The sequence below is a fragment of the Malaya genurostris genome, chromosome 1 (assembly GCF_030247185.1).
Source record: "Malaya genurostris strain Urasoe2022 chromosome 1, Malgen_1.1, whole genome shotgun sequence".
NCBI lineage: Eukaryota > Metazoa > Arthropoda > Insecta > Diptera > Culicidae > Malaya > Malaya genurostris.
Window position 1 is genome coordinate 14,214,746 of NC_080570.1, and position 16,000 is coordinate 14,230,745.

The 16,000-nt window shown below is 37.5% G+C and overlaps 2 protein-coding genes across 5 annotated transcripts in view; both read right to left on the reverse strand.

Moving 5' to 3' along the window:
* LOC131432989 (papilin) overlaps positions 1 to 16,000 on the reverse strand; it is a 221,649-nt gene that overhangs the window by 75,639 nt on the left and 130,010 nt on the right. The gene's annotated exons all lie outside the window — the stretch shown is intronic.
* LOC131433048 (cuticle protein-like) lies at positions 14,316 to 15,356 on the reverse strand. Its single transcript, XM_058599784.1, has 2 exons — positions 14,953 to 15,356; positions 14,316 to 14,889 (listed from the first exon to the last, which is right to left on the reverse strand). Exons 1-2 carry the CDS (start codon positions 14,962 to 14,964, stop codon positions 14,464 to 14,466), a joined length of 438 nt encoding a protein of 145 aa, XP_058455767.1. The 5' UTR covers positions 14,965 to 15,356; the 3' UTR covers positions 14,316 to 14,463.

The following is a 16,000-nucleotide window of genomic DNA, read 5'->3' on the forward strand; positions in this document are numbered from 1 at the left end:
CAAAAATCCCAAGACGTCAAATCGACCAGAATGTTTCACAAGGCAGCAATGTCGACCCATTGTTATTCTTAGTATGTATCAATGATGTTGATAACCTATCAGATCCTAGATTGCTCGTTTATTAATTTCTTGGTTATTGCACAGGTTCATGGGCCTAGTTCTAAACTAGAAAGAATCCACCTACAGCTGAATCTCTGCCTAAAGACTATTTACAATAGAGTGCCAATATTGTGAAGTCGTCTCTAATTTCGTAAAGCGCTAGTTTTCACCAGCTTAAGCACCTCAAAAAAAGTCTCTATGCACAATTTCATATCGCTTCATAACACATGGATCAATAAGTTCCGAGACTAACAATGGAAACAACATTTTTTTGCAATTTTCTTTTTTATTCATCAACATAATCACCTTTTAGGGTGATACAATGGTTCCAAGGTTTTTCCAATTTTTCAATACCATGTTTATAAAAAAAATTATCTTTCGCTTCAAAATAAGCTTCAGTTTCAGCGATGACGTCCTCATTTGAGCCAAATCTTTTTCCCTGGAGCATTTTTTAAGATCAGCAAAGAGCCAGTAGTCACTGGGGGCCAAATCTGGTGAGTACGGGGGGTGGGGAAGCAGATCACAGCCCAATTCGTTCAATTTCGCCATTGTTCCATCGAAAGCAATCGCGGCACCCACTTGGAAAAAACCTTTTTCATGCTCAATTTTTCATGAAGGATAGTAAATACACTTCCATATGATATCTGTGTCATCTCAGCAATCTCACGGAGCTTCACTTTACGATCTTTCATTATAATTTTTGTCACTTCACTCACATTTTCCGGTGTAACGGCTTCCACAGGTCTACCCGAGCGTTCCGCGTCATTTGTGTCGGTACGACCACGTTTAAACTCGGCGAACCACCGACAAATCGTTGCTTTTGGTGGACAAGAGTCCGGATAACACTTTTCAATCCATTGTTTCGCTTGCACGGTGTTTTTATACATTAAAAAACAATGTTTTATCAAAACACGAAACTCGATTTTTTCCATTTTTTAAACAAACTACAAAAGGACTTTACTCCAGCCTCGATAACTCAGCTGTTTCTGGTCGGATCGACCCGTTTCAAGCAAAGGTTAGTACTCTAGAAAGACGTGGTTATTGGTTTACTATGAGTGCCATCTCTGCCTTAGCCTCGGGACTTATTGATCCATGTGTTAGCTAAATCATTTTTTTCCATCTTCAAAAACCATCAAAGGGGGGAGCGGAAGGAAAAGACTCTGGGACTTGAAAAAATTTGAGATTTCTGAAATAGAATTTTATTTTTGATGTCAAATGTCTTACAATAGCATAAAACATCAAGATATAATGTCATCTCGAAAAAAAATTGGCTTGAAAATAATTACCGGGTCTTGAAAAAAATTCGAGAGGGACTTCAATTTCGGAAATCCCAAAAGTCTCTGTCAAAATTTTTTCAAGTCCCATAGTTGATATTTTTCAAACATTTCTATTTTCGAGATGACACTAGATCTCGACGTTTCAGACGATTCTAAGACGATTTTTCTATTTCAGAAATCTCGATATTTTTTCAGTTCAATTTTAACACCCAACGTTTCGGCGCCATTAGTTTGTGTCTTCTTCAGGGGAGTTGTAGTCAACTGTAGTGATTATTATAACATGTTTGGTAATGTCTAACATTGAAATACAGTTCCCCTGAATAAGACGCATACTGATAGCGGCGAAACATCGGGCGTCAAAACTATAATATTCGTTTCCGTCTATTATTGATTGAAAAGCCGTTAAATAATTAAATATTTAGTAAATAAGTCAGTCAGTACACAGAGCTCATTGGAATTTGATCGAAATTCGTATAAAATAGCATAATCCATCGATATATTATACTCTTCCCGACGAACTCAAACAAATCCCCAATCCGACTGTTATCAAAATGAGAATAATTCACTAGTTAAAAGCAGAGATAGCTAACTGTATTCTGTAATTCCATAACCGTGTTTTGTTTCGTTTCATTTTTTTTTTAAATATACTTTATATTTAGTAGGAACGTATTAACATTTAACCTATTTTCTCATAATTATCATTATTTCAATTCTCAGTTTTATGAATTTTAATACTTTTTATTGATTTATTATTTATTTATTTATTTATTTATTTGGGAGCAGGGAAAAGCCCGATGGAGATGAAATTTAGCAATCTCTCTCTCCAGCAGGCATAAAACCTCCTCATCAGTATTAACAGATTACAATGATCCAACAGATACATTTGGACTTAACACTAACAATTAGAACTAACAATAAAAACTAACAATTAAAACTAACAATGAAAACTTAATCTATAATCCTATAACTAGTTGATGACACCAAGCATTGGATGGCAGTAATAGTGCTCTTTTTTAAAAGGTGAGAGAGAAGAAAAAAGTGGGTAGGCGAATGGAGTACCAGGGTTGGTGGAGGAGGTGGTAAAGAAGCGTGGACTAACGACGATGTTAGAATCGGCATGTAGATCTAATTAGTGACTAAAAGGTGGTGGAAGGAAAATAAAACGACGATGTTAGAATCGGCATGTAGATCTAATTAGTGATCGAAGAAAGCATGGTGATAGACAAAGAAAAAGAGAAAGGGACGACCGGGTTAATTTCTGCGAGCAAATCTAGTTAGTGTCCAATGAAGATGGTGGAGAGACGAAGTGGGGGTTGAACGAAAAAACAATATTGTCGGTTACAAAACAAATACTGACCGTAAGGCTAATCTGACAAGTGATTACGAAACAATCGTTTGTTTGTTTGTTTGGAGCCGGGAAAAGTAACATGAAAACTCTAACTGTGCCTGTCTCTGAGATCGTAAATAGAATTAAAGCTAACTAGAGAGAGTATTCCGGAAACGTTTTTTTGCAGTAGTACGCGACAAGTGGAAATCGAAAACATCTGAACAGCGATTGAAAAGGCGACACATGCTGAGGAAAGGTTCGTTATATGCATAATTTGTTCTAGCACGAGGTAACCTCAGAAATGGCTGGTATCGAAGACTGCGTTGATGGATGTTGAAATTCAATTTTTGTAACAGATCTGGACAATCAATTCGTGATAATATTAAATCAGAAACAAAAACTGCTTTCGAGACATCACGGCGAACGGATAGCAGGTCAAGATCAATTAGCTTACAACGGTCCTGGTAGCTGGGAAGGTTATGAGGGTCGTTCCAAGGAAGACGACGAAGTGCAAAGCGAACGAAGTTGCGTTGGATAGATTCAATACATTTCAATTGCATTATTTAGTTTTTTAATTGCTTCGTCAATGTTCCAATAATCATTATTAAATAAGTCGTCCCATTTCAGTTTGATTTTTTGGCATTGCTGTTGGCGTAATTCTCTATATGAGATCTCAGTTTGTCGCCTTTTCAAAATTTATCCTCTGAGAGAGTGGAAAGTTTTTGATCGTGAATATCTCTTGTTGTATGTAACGTATCAATATAATTTTTGCTAATTGCCATCGGAAATATGATCATCAATTTATGACAACGTTTTCAGTAGTATGACATAATCACAAATAATAAAAAATGAAAGTTCTCTAAAATGTTTGATATAAACAAGTATCAAAGAAGAAAACTCATAGCGCAGTTGACTGAGCGGGACGTAAATCAAGTACATCATTTCGGTTGGTTCAGATCCAGAGCTCAGTTCCAGTATCAAGAATATAGTTCAGTATTGAATCAATTGCGTCATCCTGCTGCTGGTCGTTTGGAGTGAAGCAGAATACAACGAAAAGGTGGACAACGATGGGGAACATTATGCAAAATCAGTCCTTCTAATGGCTTCAACTGTTATCTATAGAGATTGCTATCGTTGCCTTTCGAAGATGAAAACCATCAGTTTAGTGCAAATCTAGAATAATTTGAATAGCTTTGTGCACTTTTGGCAGTGAGAAATTTGCACCAAATGAGTGCGAATAAAGCCAACATTTGACTGCTTCGCGTTCGAGAAAAATGTTCCGAACAGTGTTTAGTATCGTAGAGAACTCCGCAATTTGGCCTTCTGAATGCCAGAAACTAATCCCGTACAGCATTTTTGATAGTTTCGTTCAACGAAACATGAAAATCCGAAATGAATTTGATTATGTTTATGTTTCGTTTAAACTACCCCGGCTTTAACTTCTTTGGTCGTTCATCGGGGAATTATTATACTAGTTTTAATCAAGTGTTAGAATAGTTCGAGATTTTTTTTCTATCGCGTGTTTGAACAATTATTCAAAAACTGGATTAAATTTTAAAAAACACAAAATACTTAAGTTTTCACAATTAAATTTATCACAAATAAGAATTTTTATAATTTTGACGTTTCACTTTGCCGAGCCGTAATTGGTTCTTGAAATGTATAATTGGTTACTTTTCCGCTTCACGAGGATGATTTTAGTACTGAAAAATAAACAAAGAATCTGAAAAGACAAATAAAAATTATAACAATTTAGCCGAAATAACCGGAACTTGAAAAAAAGTTTATGGTGAATTTCATAAACTTTTCACGATTTTCTGTATTGCTTGCGCGCTGCTGTTTCGAACGATGGTGGTGTTGTGAGAAATGCACAGTGGGTTCGGTAGCTTTTTAGTGTGAGCAAAAATTACATATAAAAAATGACACGAATTTACGCATTGAGTAATATAATAAATATTACTTCAGATTGTAGCAAAACTAAAAATTTAACAGGCTACTAAATGAAATGAATATAAACCAAAAAAGAATATTACCAGAAAACCATAGCAGGGTGCATAAGTTTCCTATAATTTCATAGGAAATATTTTTTCCTATGATCTTCAGAAATAAAAAAAGTTGTTGTGCTTATTATATCGTAATTTGATTTATTGCTTTAATTATCAAAATAGTCAAATGAACAGTTATTTATGGTATTCTACGAAACGATTTCGTTGCACATAACACATTTATCAGGTGATCTATTTTCTATACGTCGTTTTGCACTAACTTTTTTAGTGCAATAAAGATTGACAGTTATTTTCTTTTTATTCATTCAGAAACACATTTGTCGCCTTGGGAATAAGTTTTTTAACGTTCAGTGAATGAAATCATCGATTTAATAATAATTGAAGAATCGACAACGATTTTAATAGAAGGGAAAAATATTTCCCTTGAGCGTTAAGGGGATAATTTACAACATACGAATTAAAAACATACACAAATGTATACGTTTATGGAAAATGTATTAATTTGGTAAATTTCCGATGTCCAGTGAATTTCATAACAATTTCCTAATTGGTAATGAAATTCGACCGCGCTCTCTCATGCGATGAATTACTATTTGGTACTGGCAAAGATACCGCAAATACTTGAATATTTGTCAATTATAAATACTCATGGTTCATAGTTCTAGTGTAACAGTAATCAATAACTATAAATATTGAATTAGGTTATAATCAGTCTCTATTTTACAAGCCAAAAAAAAGTACGATAAGTCCACTGCGCTCAATCACTGAAAATAATCCTAGTTTCTATGTGTCGCTTTTATCTGTTATGCTTTGTGCGACAATTCGTTCAACTCAAGTGATTAAAATTTTGCGCTCATTTTTTGGGACTACATTTCTGTATGAACATTTTCATTTCGACCTAAGTAACAATGAGAGATTCTCATTATTTACTTTCTCATTCGATGATTTCTTCAGTGCAATCGAAAGAGAAAGTAGACGAAGAGAATCAGGTACTTAGATCAAAATGCACGTTTTATACAGATGTTCGGGATATTTCAAATGGCGGATTCGAGTCAGGTTGGAGTTAGGAAGCATAGGAACCTTCCCCTCATTTTTTATTCATCTATTGAAAATAGTTTTGATGACAGAACTCGAAAAATTCTAATTTGAAAACGAATTTCAATTATCCTGTCAGTTATTTTACAACTGAACAAATTCTAAATCTGCTTGTTTTATAACAAAAAAAATCACCATTAAAAATTCCAATGTTTTAAATGTGAATGAACAAAATAAATTAAATTTTGAGTTTTACAGTTTCAAACATGACAGATTTAATTGCTATTTTCTTGGTCAATATTTCATCGCCTGAAGCAATCACGCATAAGAAATATGAGAATCAGGCGAAGTTCACCCTTGATTTTTACGCACGTCGTAATTTTTTTTTCTTCACGCGCAACGCTCTTACCAATCAAACAACAAATTTATAACTTACAAAACGATAATGTAATTGCACATTTGGAAACCACCTACCAACCAACCAATCAGCCAACCACCAACAGATCAACCGATTCAAAAACGACATACAGACAGCTAATTCGCGAACGCAAAGCGAAATAAATCCAATGGAAACAAGGCAATCCATTCGTAAACCGGTACCGGGGCAAATATCAACAAAGCAAGCCACGACACCTTCCCGGCGAACGACACCTCCGAGACGAACGAACGAACGAACGGCCTACTAGATTTGTGATGTGTCAAACATCTCACGCTCGCGGGTCTCTTTTTTGGGTGGTGTGACGTGTCTCGCGGCGGTTAAATCACGAGGAAGCAGCGGCGGCGGCGGCGGCGAAATGATGAACGATGATGAACCAAAACAAAACTCGAAAACAAATCAACTACAGCCGAAAATAGGAATGAAAAAGGAACAACAGAAAGAAAAAAAACCGATGAATGAAATTGGCAATCGAAGTATCATCTTCGGAAACGGGCAATCATAATCGCTCTCATGGCGGTAATAATGCAGTCGGTCGGTCGGTCGATGAATAAATCATCGCTTTTTTCTCTTTCTCTTATTTACTACAAATATGCATTTCCAGTGTGTCTGTGAAAATTTTCGATTGAAACTCTGAAAACCTGAGGTTTTTTTTTTTGGTTAGGTTATCTCGGTCTGGAAGGGGATAAGTATATCACAAATTTACGGATGCAACAAAAAAAAAGTTTGCTCCGTTAACTATTGACTATTGGTCAAAGTCTAAACAAACGTGACAAAATCAGTGAAAGTGGAAATGCTTCAAAGTCCAATCGAGCACCGAGATTTCTCAACAATCAGGTCTGATTGGGTTGTGCGGGTCGGCGGGGGTTGAAATCCGAATCTTCTTCACACAGGGAAACACTTCAATTAAAAATGGAGTTATCGTTATGTGTTTTTTTTTACTCTGAAATTCAACTCGAACAGTTGGGCGTTTCATTCATTCATTCGCTCATGTGGAGAATCCAGATAAAGCACCACCAATTATTAATACAAGTCTCAATTACTTCGATACGGTTTGAAGGTTTCAGTAATCAATATTTTAAATATTCTCGCTATTCTCCATTTGGGGATTCAGTTGAACGAATGAAATTCGATCCGAGAAGTTTTATGTTTCATTTAGTGTTAAATTATGATTGTTATTAGTTTGTTAGTATAGAATACTCGCCCTTATTCTGAATAACGTCGTATCGTTTTTTCCCTCGTATTTCATTTGTATTCTCCATAACGCTAGCAAAATCAAAGGTAGCTATGATTCGATCGAACCACATTCGATCGAAAAATCAATACGTCGTTATTCAGAATGAGGGCGACTACTTGAACACCCGATATAATTAATTCGATTGAATCTTGCGATATTTCACAACTTATAACTTGCGCATGCATCACCATTCACGAAAATTACATGCAGCGACATTCAATGGAATAATAACCAAACAAAACAAAAATCGGTGGCGATCGCGACTTGAACCGATGTCATCTTTGGATCACAAAATAGGTCCGTTTAACGATTGAGCCACGGAAGCACATATCTGCATAGCAACAAAAAAAAATGCACTGAAAAGTTAAATCCGCATCAGAATTAATTCATTATAACGCAGGTCGTCAAATGACTAAGAATCCGGTTCCAGAACTCAATCCCAAAATTCAGCCCTAAAATAAATTCTTGAGTTTAGTTTTGGATTTATTATTAAGATTCAGTAACTCAGTTATAACAGTTCGGCTGAAAAGTTCGTATCGTTTAATAGAAACACACATTTTTTTGCCAAAATTCGTTTTTATTATTCAACATAATTGCCATCAGAGGCGATACAGCGATTATAGCGATCTTCCAACTTTTCGATACCATTTTTGTAGTACGATATGTCCTTTGCCTCAAAATAGGCCTCAGTTTCAGCGATTACCTCTTCATTGCTTCTAAATTTTTTACCAGCGAGCATTCTCTTGAGGTCTGAGAACAGGAAAAAGTCACTGGGGCCAAATCTGGAGAATACGGTGGATGCGGGAGCAATTCGAAGCCCAATTCGTTCAATTTCAGCATGGTTTTCATCGACTTGTGACACGGTGCATTGTCTTGATGAAACAAAACTTTGAAGAAGACTTCAAATGAGGCCGTTTTTTGGAATTTCGTCCTTCAAACGCTCTAATAACGCTATATAATAGTCACTGTTGATGGTTTTTCCCTTTTCAAGGTAGTCGATGAAAATTATACCATGCGAATCCCAAAATACAGACGCCATAACCTCACCGGCTGATTGTTGAGTCTTTCCACGCTTTGGGTTCGGTTCATCGCGTGCAGTCCAGTCAGCTGACTGTCGATTGGACTCCGGAATGAAGTGATGGATCCATGTTTCGTCCATTGTTATATATCGACGAAAAAAATCGGTTTTATTTCGATGTAACAGCTCCAAACACTGCTCAGAATCATCAATTCGTTGTTGTTTTTGATCGATTGTGAGCTCACGCGGCACCCATTTTGCACAAAGCTTTCTCATATCCAAATATTCGTGAATAATATGTCCAACACGTTCCTTTGATATCTTTAGGGTGTCAACTATCTCGATCATCTTCACTTTACGGTCATTGAAAACCATTTTGTGGATTTTTTTCACGTTTTCGTCGGTAACAGCCTCTTTTGGACGTCCACTGCGTTCATCGTCTTCGGTGCTCATATGACCAGTACGAAATTTTGCAAACCACTTACGAATTGTTGCTTCGCCCGGTGCAGAGTCTGGATAACACTCATCAAGCCATTTTTTGGTATCGGCGGCACTTTTTTTCATCAAAAAGTAGTGTTTCATCAACACACGAAATTTCTTTTTTTCCATTTTTTTTCACAATAACAAAAGTAGCTTCACTCAAAATGCAATATCTCACAAACTAATAATCAGACAGCTGTCAAATTTATACACGTATCTTTTGAAGGTTGGTGTTAACTGAAAATGGTATGGATTTAATTCTAGTGGCGCCCTCTCATAGAAACGATACGAACTTTTCAGCCGATCTGTTAGAAATGGATTGCTGGACCTAGATTCTGGATTTACATTCTAGATCTTATTCCCAAATCTTGTTCTCGTAAATCATTTTGCAGAATCCAGATCATAAATCCAGAGCTGAATTCAAGAACTGAATTCTGGAACTGAATTTGCGGCCTGGATTCTAAACCTGAATTCGGAAGTTGGCACAAAATGCTAGAGCTGGATTCTGCTCTTGAGTTGTGCACCAGGATTCTTCAGCTGAATTTACTTACAGATTTATGTACCAGGTCCAAAATTCCGTTCCGGAATCCAGTTCCACAATGAAGTTCCAAATCCCAAATTCCGAATTTAGGTTTAGAATCCAGGTCCAGAGCTCGGTTACAGAATTTAATTTCAGAATTCGATTCCAAAATTCGGACCCAGAATTCAGTTTTGGATTTATGGTCTGGATTCTGTAAACTGATTTTTAGGAATAAATTACTGGACCTGGACTCTAGACCTGAATTATGATACTGGATTTTAAAGATGAGCTTAGGAGCTGCATTTGAATTCTTGAACTGGATTCTAGTACTAAATTCCCTTTAGGAATGCTAGAATTCAGTATCGGAATCCAAGTCCCTAATGTCGGTTTAAAACTCAGTCTCGAAAATGAGTTCCACAGTCCAGGTTCACAATTCAGTTGCAGAATTCAGGTTCAGAATTCGGTTCCAGAACTCAACAGCAGAATTTGATTCCAAATTTTAGCTCTGGAATTTGTTCTTGAGCTAAATTTAGGAATCATTATTTTGATTCATTTACTGGACCTGGACTCTGGAGCTAGACTCTAAAACTGAGTTTAGGAATTGCATTATGCACTTGAACTCTGAACCTGACCTTCTGGTACGGAATTCATTTTCAGATTTCAGTTTCAGAACCCAGCTGTAGAATCCATAATTTACGTTTAGAATCCAGTTTCAAAATAGAATTCTAGAGTTCAATTGCAAAGTCCAGGTCCAGAATTCTACTCTAGAATTTAATTCCAAAACTCCCCAGGTAACCAGTAAGCACTTATAATGGCATTAAAATAGCCTTTTATGAGCACCAAAAATGCGTATATCTGCTCTATATCTGCATTCTGAAAGCTCATATGTTGTAAATCAATCAGCTTTCAGAATGCAAACCAGCCATAAATAAGCATTATATATGAATAGCCAAAGTCGGCCTTGAAATGCCAATTGGCGATTATTTGCTGTCATAATGCAGCATTAATGAGTGCTTATTGATTATAGGGGCCAGCTCTAGAATTAGTTCTTAAATTCAATTTTGGGTTCATGATCTAAATTAAGTAACTGAAATTTAGAAATAAATCACTGCACTTAATCCTGGAATTTGGCACCTCATTCTAGTGCTGCAATCCGACAGTGAATTGTAGAATTGCATTCTGCACTTGAATTCTGAACCTGCATTCTGAAACTGAATTCACTTTTAGATATCAATTGCAGAATTCTGTGACAGAATTTAGGTCCAGAGCTAGGTTTCCGAACTCAGTTTCAGAATTCAACTCAACAATTCAGCACCAGAATCCATGTTTTGAATTCTTGATTCTTGGCGCTCACTAAACTTTCGATGAAGAGACCCCCAAGTGGCAGATCCTTCGAAGTAGGTACACGGGCAATGTCAACAGAAGAGCAAAGTTGTCACAAAAAAGTATACTGCGTGATCGTATTTTGGGTGAGATCCAGTCGCTTCGGGTAAAAAAAAACACGAACGCGAGCGCACTTCGGAAGCGTATTTGACCATATTGATGCTGAGACGGGTGAACTTTTGACGTCGACTGATAACTGTTGATTAAACCTCTCAGATTATGTTATACTGAAACTTTCTGGACAAGTAAACTTTAACACACATAAATTGCAAACTTTGTTTTTCCGAAATTGATCTAGATTGCCTTTCAAAAAGTCGTGAAAGAATATAAGGAAACTTTCAAATGGAACAATTTTGCCGCACCCGCCAATATTCTCCAGACATTGCTCCTTCTGATTACTGGTTTTACCGACGATTTACGTCTTTCACAGAAATCGAGAATTGGCATCAAACTTGGATCACCTCAAAAGACGAGATAGTTTTTTTTTTCGGGACGAAATTTACTTGAAATTAACTTCTTTAGATACTAATGAAAGGGTCTCGTGTTCACATAGTCTACTGTTGAACTTTATCCGGATCTGACTCTCGGTGCCAGAGTTACGAGGAGATATATGCAAAAACGTACACTCAATTTTCTCAGAGACGGCTTGATCCAATTTCACAATCTTAGATTCAAATGTACGGGCTTTTGTTTTTATAGCTTGCAATTGAAAGTTGGTTTTATATTTTCAAAAATTGCAAATCGGGCCTCCGTTCTCGGAATTAAAGGGTGACGAGTGACAATAAAGTTCCAAGCGAATTTGGCTAACTTTCTATTCATTGCCAATGAAGACAGATTGGAAAATGGTTCACACAAGATAAAAAAAAACTCACAGTTTGTTGAAAAACACGAAGCAGTGAAACTGTTTTGCCGTTTGAAATCTAAACTTAAACGGCCGATTATTTCGTAAGGAAGCTTATGATCTGGCAAAGTATTTGCAACTGCGGACAAAAAAAAACCTTGGATTTCTAGACAAACAAAACTGTATATGTATTGTTGTATAAGCAGCAAGCACACACAATAGACCTGTAATATGTTGGCCTGATTTAGCAAGCTGTCACTACAACGAAGCAGTACTACGATGATATATCAAGATAACGGAGTGATTTTTTTCGTAAAGGACTTCAACTCAGTTGGGTCCAATTGAGAAATATTGGGCAATTGTCAAACAGAAGTTGAACAAGAGTGAAACGGTGACTCGGAATGCGAAAGAGATGATGAAACAAAATGGCCGCTCAGATAGTTTTTTTTTCTCTGAAAATCGACTTTAAATTTACAAAACCAATTTTGTTTTCAGAGCATTTTTTCATCGAGAATTGCACTAATTTTATAAAAATCACTAATTATTTTGGAAGAATTCACAGAAAGAATAGATGAAACTTACACGACATGTAAACCAATAGTACTATTAAACAGATGTCAGTTGAAACGAAAATCTGATTTAAAACCATGATTGATGTAAAATTACAAATTCATTTACATTTTCATTGAACAAGACTGTATATTTACAAATCGCTTAGTTTTGTAATGTAACTTTCTATTAAATTACCTGCTCCAAATATGTGCATGAAAATAAATGTAAATTCACAAAATATTTTTATCTGTGTTTGTCATTTTTAGACTATAGATTTAAAAAAAAACGAAAAAAAAGTCACCTATCTTCAAAACACAGTCTAGAATAATTTTAAAAGAACACAGTATGCAAAGCGAATTTTAGTAACAAACTACACGTCCACAAAGTGCCATTGAAATTTGAAAGAGTGGTGCCAAATCTCCATACGGTTCAACGCAAAATCGGTTGGTCACGACGCCTTTATTAGTTTTACTTTAGTGCTGTTCAAAACATTTAAAAGAGCAACTAATTATCGTCACTCGTTTCTTGTACGCAACGTGTTTTGAAAAATTTATGAAATAGTTGAAAATGTGTAGGGACAAGTGGAACGTGCCTGGTTGGGAAACAGAACCGGTTTCGTTTGACATGCTGTCAAACATCCGGTATAAACGAATGTTCAGGGGTATTTCTCAGAGTAAAGTTTTGGAAGAATTCGAAAGTGCAAGGATTTTTCATGTGGAACACATCTTTATTTTCTATATAGGGGTGCAAATAAGAAACTCAAGGAAAAATACACGTAGAAATGTGGTCAGGTTTTGAACACTTACATCTCAGTCCATTTTGTATCAATTATTAATATTATTTCATCATTTGATTGGAAATATTTGTAAGTTTCGATTTGAATGTATCAAGCCACGTATTTTCAATTATAAATGATTGAAATTTTGATTAATAGCTAGCAGTGTCTTATTTGGTCTGCAAAAAATCTCCGGCATACCGGATTTCCCTGCCATAGACGACGGTTTTGAAGGAGTGAACGATATATCGAAGGGAAAGCATCGCTCTGATTGGTCAATCGATGCAAAACCGAAGCTGTTGGAAGTACGCGAAACTATAAATAGAAGCGAAATTATAGCTAACGTTTCAGTCCTACGCGTAGCATGCTAGAGGTTGGTTGTTGCTAGACAGCAAGACAAAAAGTGCCATAAAACGATTTGAAGCTTTAATTGGTATGCCATATAATTCCATTGTTATGTCGTTTCGCTTGAGAAATTGACAACTACCCTAGGGTAAATATTGAATACTTAAGATTAATTTCTAATTTATATAAGATGAACTCGATTGATAATGCGAAAAAGTTTATCGCTTCAACCGAAATCGCAGAATGGTAGAGAAACTTAACGCTATAAAAATAACTGCTTGCATACAAAACTTGAACACAAGCTTGGTGAAGAGAAGCCTGAATATCGAAATCGCAAGTATGTACAAAGATATAATTGCATACATTTGGGATATTGGTGTAATTTTGTCGGCTATGAAACAAATACAAATCAAGACAAACGATGTTCGGTGTTGGTTTCTAATCAAGATCAATCTAAGCAGACTCTCATGCAATTGCGGATTCAAAAGTGTGACGATTAATTGAACTGTTTGATTGTAGATCATTAGAAATTTTGGTTGCCTTGTTCCACATCAATGGCTCGAACAACCTCGAATGGCTATGGAACTGATCCTTGTAGTTTTTTCATACGAGTTCTATACAGTTGACAGAAAAGATGGTTGGTCCTGATAACAGGGATTGAGCCCTTCACATCCTTCGTGGGATCGTAGCACCCGCCATGGAATGGTTCTGTGCGCTGTGAATCGACTGCGAAATCTGTCGGAACAGAAGGTCGAAATCCACAGAAGGAATGTAATACCAAAGTTTTGGGGCTTAAAGCTTCATGTCCAAATGCTCTTCCGTATTCGAGGTAATTGCATTACATTCAACGATGCTTATTCTCGAAGAACTTGAACGATTCGTTTCATTAGTATACACGTTATCCTGTTATTTCGTCGACATTACCCACCTGCTTTTTTTTCCTAATCTGTTTCTCGTTGTAAAAACATCGAATTCAATAAAAAATTGTTTGTCAAAACAAAGAAAATATATTTTTAGCACTCAAACAAGACTCGAAAATGTAAATCTCAACGGTCAACGGCTTCGGTACGTTACGTCGTTACCGAAAAATCCGCAAAAACTTCCAACTCTCCTCCTCAACTCTTCCGTGCGTTCAGTGGTAAGCATAGGAACCGACTAGCGGCTGGGCAGCGTACGGAGCCACGACCGGTTGGGCCACGACCGGAGCCGAATAGGCTGCGACGACGGCTGGTTGCGGGGCCACGGCAACTCCGATCGGTTCCCGACGGACGGCAGCATTGAATCCGTTCACTGGATCGGCAGCATAATCAACGGTACGCTTGAAACCATCGGGATCAACGACGGAGTACGATCCTTGCACGACATCACCGCTACGGGATTCCTGTTGGGACTTCTGATCACCGGTTAATCCGTCCGAAACTCCATACGAGAAGGCATACTGTGGATTGGCGTCGTATTCAACGGTTCTCACGACTGGGGCTGCGGCGTACGCCAGCGGAGCAGGAGCGGCGATGTAAGCAGCGTTGGTAGCAGCCACCAAGGCGCAGAGGATCACAAACTGCTTCCGGAAAAGGGGATTCGATTATTACCTCAGACAACAGAAACCAATTCAATCACTCACCTTGAATGCCATAGCTGTTGAGTGTATGGAGAAGTTACTATAACTGTGCTTCTAACGACCTTCCAACAGCCAATTTATAGTGCCTTCGTCGGCATGGCAATCAAAATTTGCGGAATCCATCAGGTTTGCCAAAATCAGGTTCCTCAAAACGAACTCAGAATCCTGTTCAGCGACGATCTAAGCAAACGACCAATCCGAAGTGTCAGTAGTAGGCTGCGTGTTTTGTCTATTCCGAAAACATCCCCTCGGTAACAAAATTGAAACAAACAAAAACCAATGCGCTGCAATTCAACAGACAATGACATTTGCTGGTGTGGCGACCATCGGAAAAAAAGGATCACGCTGTGCGGAGACGTTCAAAACTTGTCCGGTTTCAGGAACTATGTACATCAAGCGCCAGCCACGACCGGCTGGGCACCGCGGCGTGGAATGCGAAGTCGTCGTCAATTTGCAATTTTTTTTGTTGTTGTTTTCATCGTTTTACCGTGAACCACTGACAGCCAGTACGCCATGTTTGTAACACACCTCAACTTATGCGAAACCCGGCCTTTCAAATCCAAATTGATATAATTTTACCCGACGGGGCGCGACGGATCGATCGATTTTTTAGATTCCGAATCCGAATATGAAGCCTCACAAAACGAGAACGAAAAACAGGTTCGTAGAAAGAGAACAAAAAAACACATTCAAACTTGCCAGAAGCCGGAAATGCGTTGTCATCGACGGTTGTAATTGTCAGGGGCGAATTCTGAATGCGTTGGAGACCTTGTCGGTCGGCTGTTGACTCGCAAATATCGATCTATTTTCGTACCGCCCTGTGTAGGTTTTTTTTCTTTCTTTGTTGTTCTGCCTTTTGCTGTGATCAATCACAGTAGGCTTACGGTGTAGGTAGGTTACGCGGGAACGGTGCAAAAAGTGTCAAATTTTGCCAGGTCAACCAGTTATCATTGCATTTTGGGTAAAAGCGAAAGTGTCCCCTGCTGCCTCCCTAAAAGCAAAAGTGTGGGTTCTGCCTTGAAATGGTTTTGCGGTGGTGGAGGAGACTAGA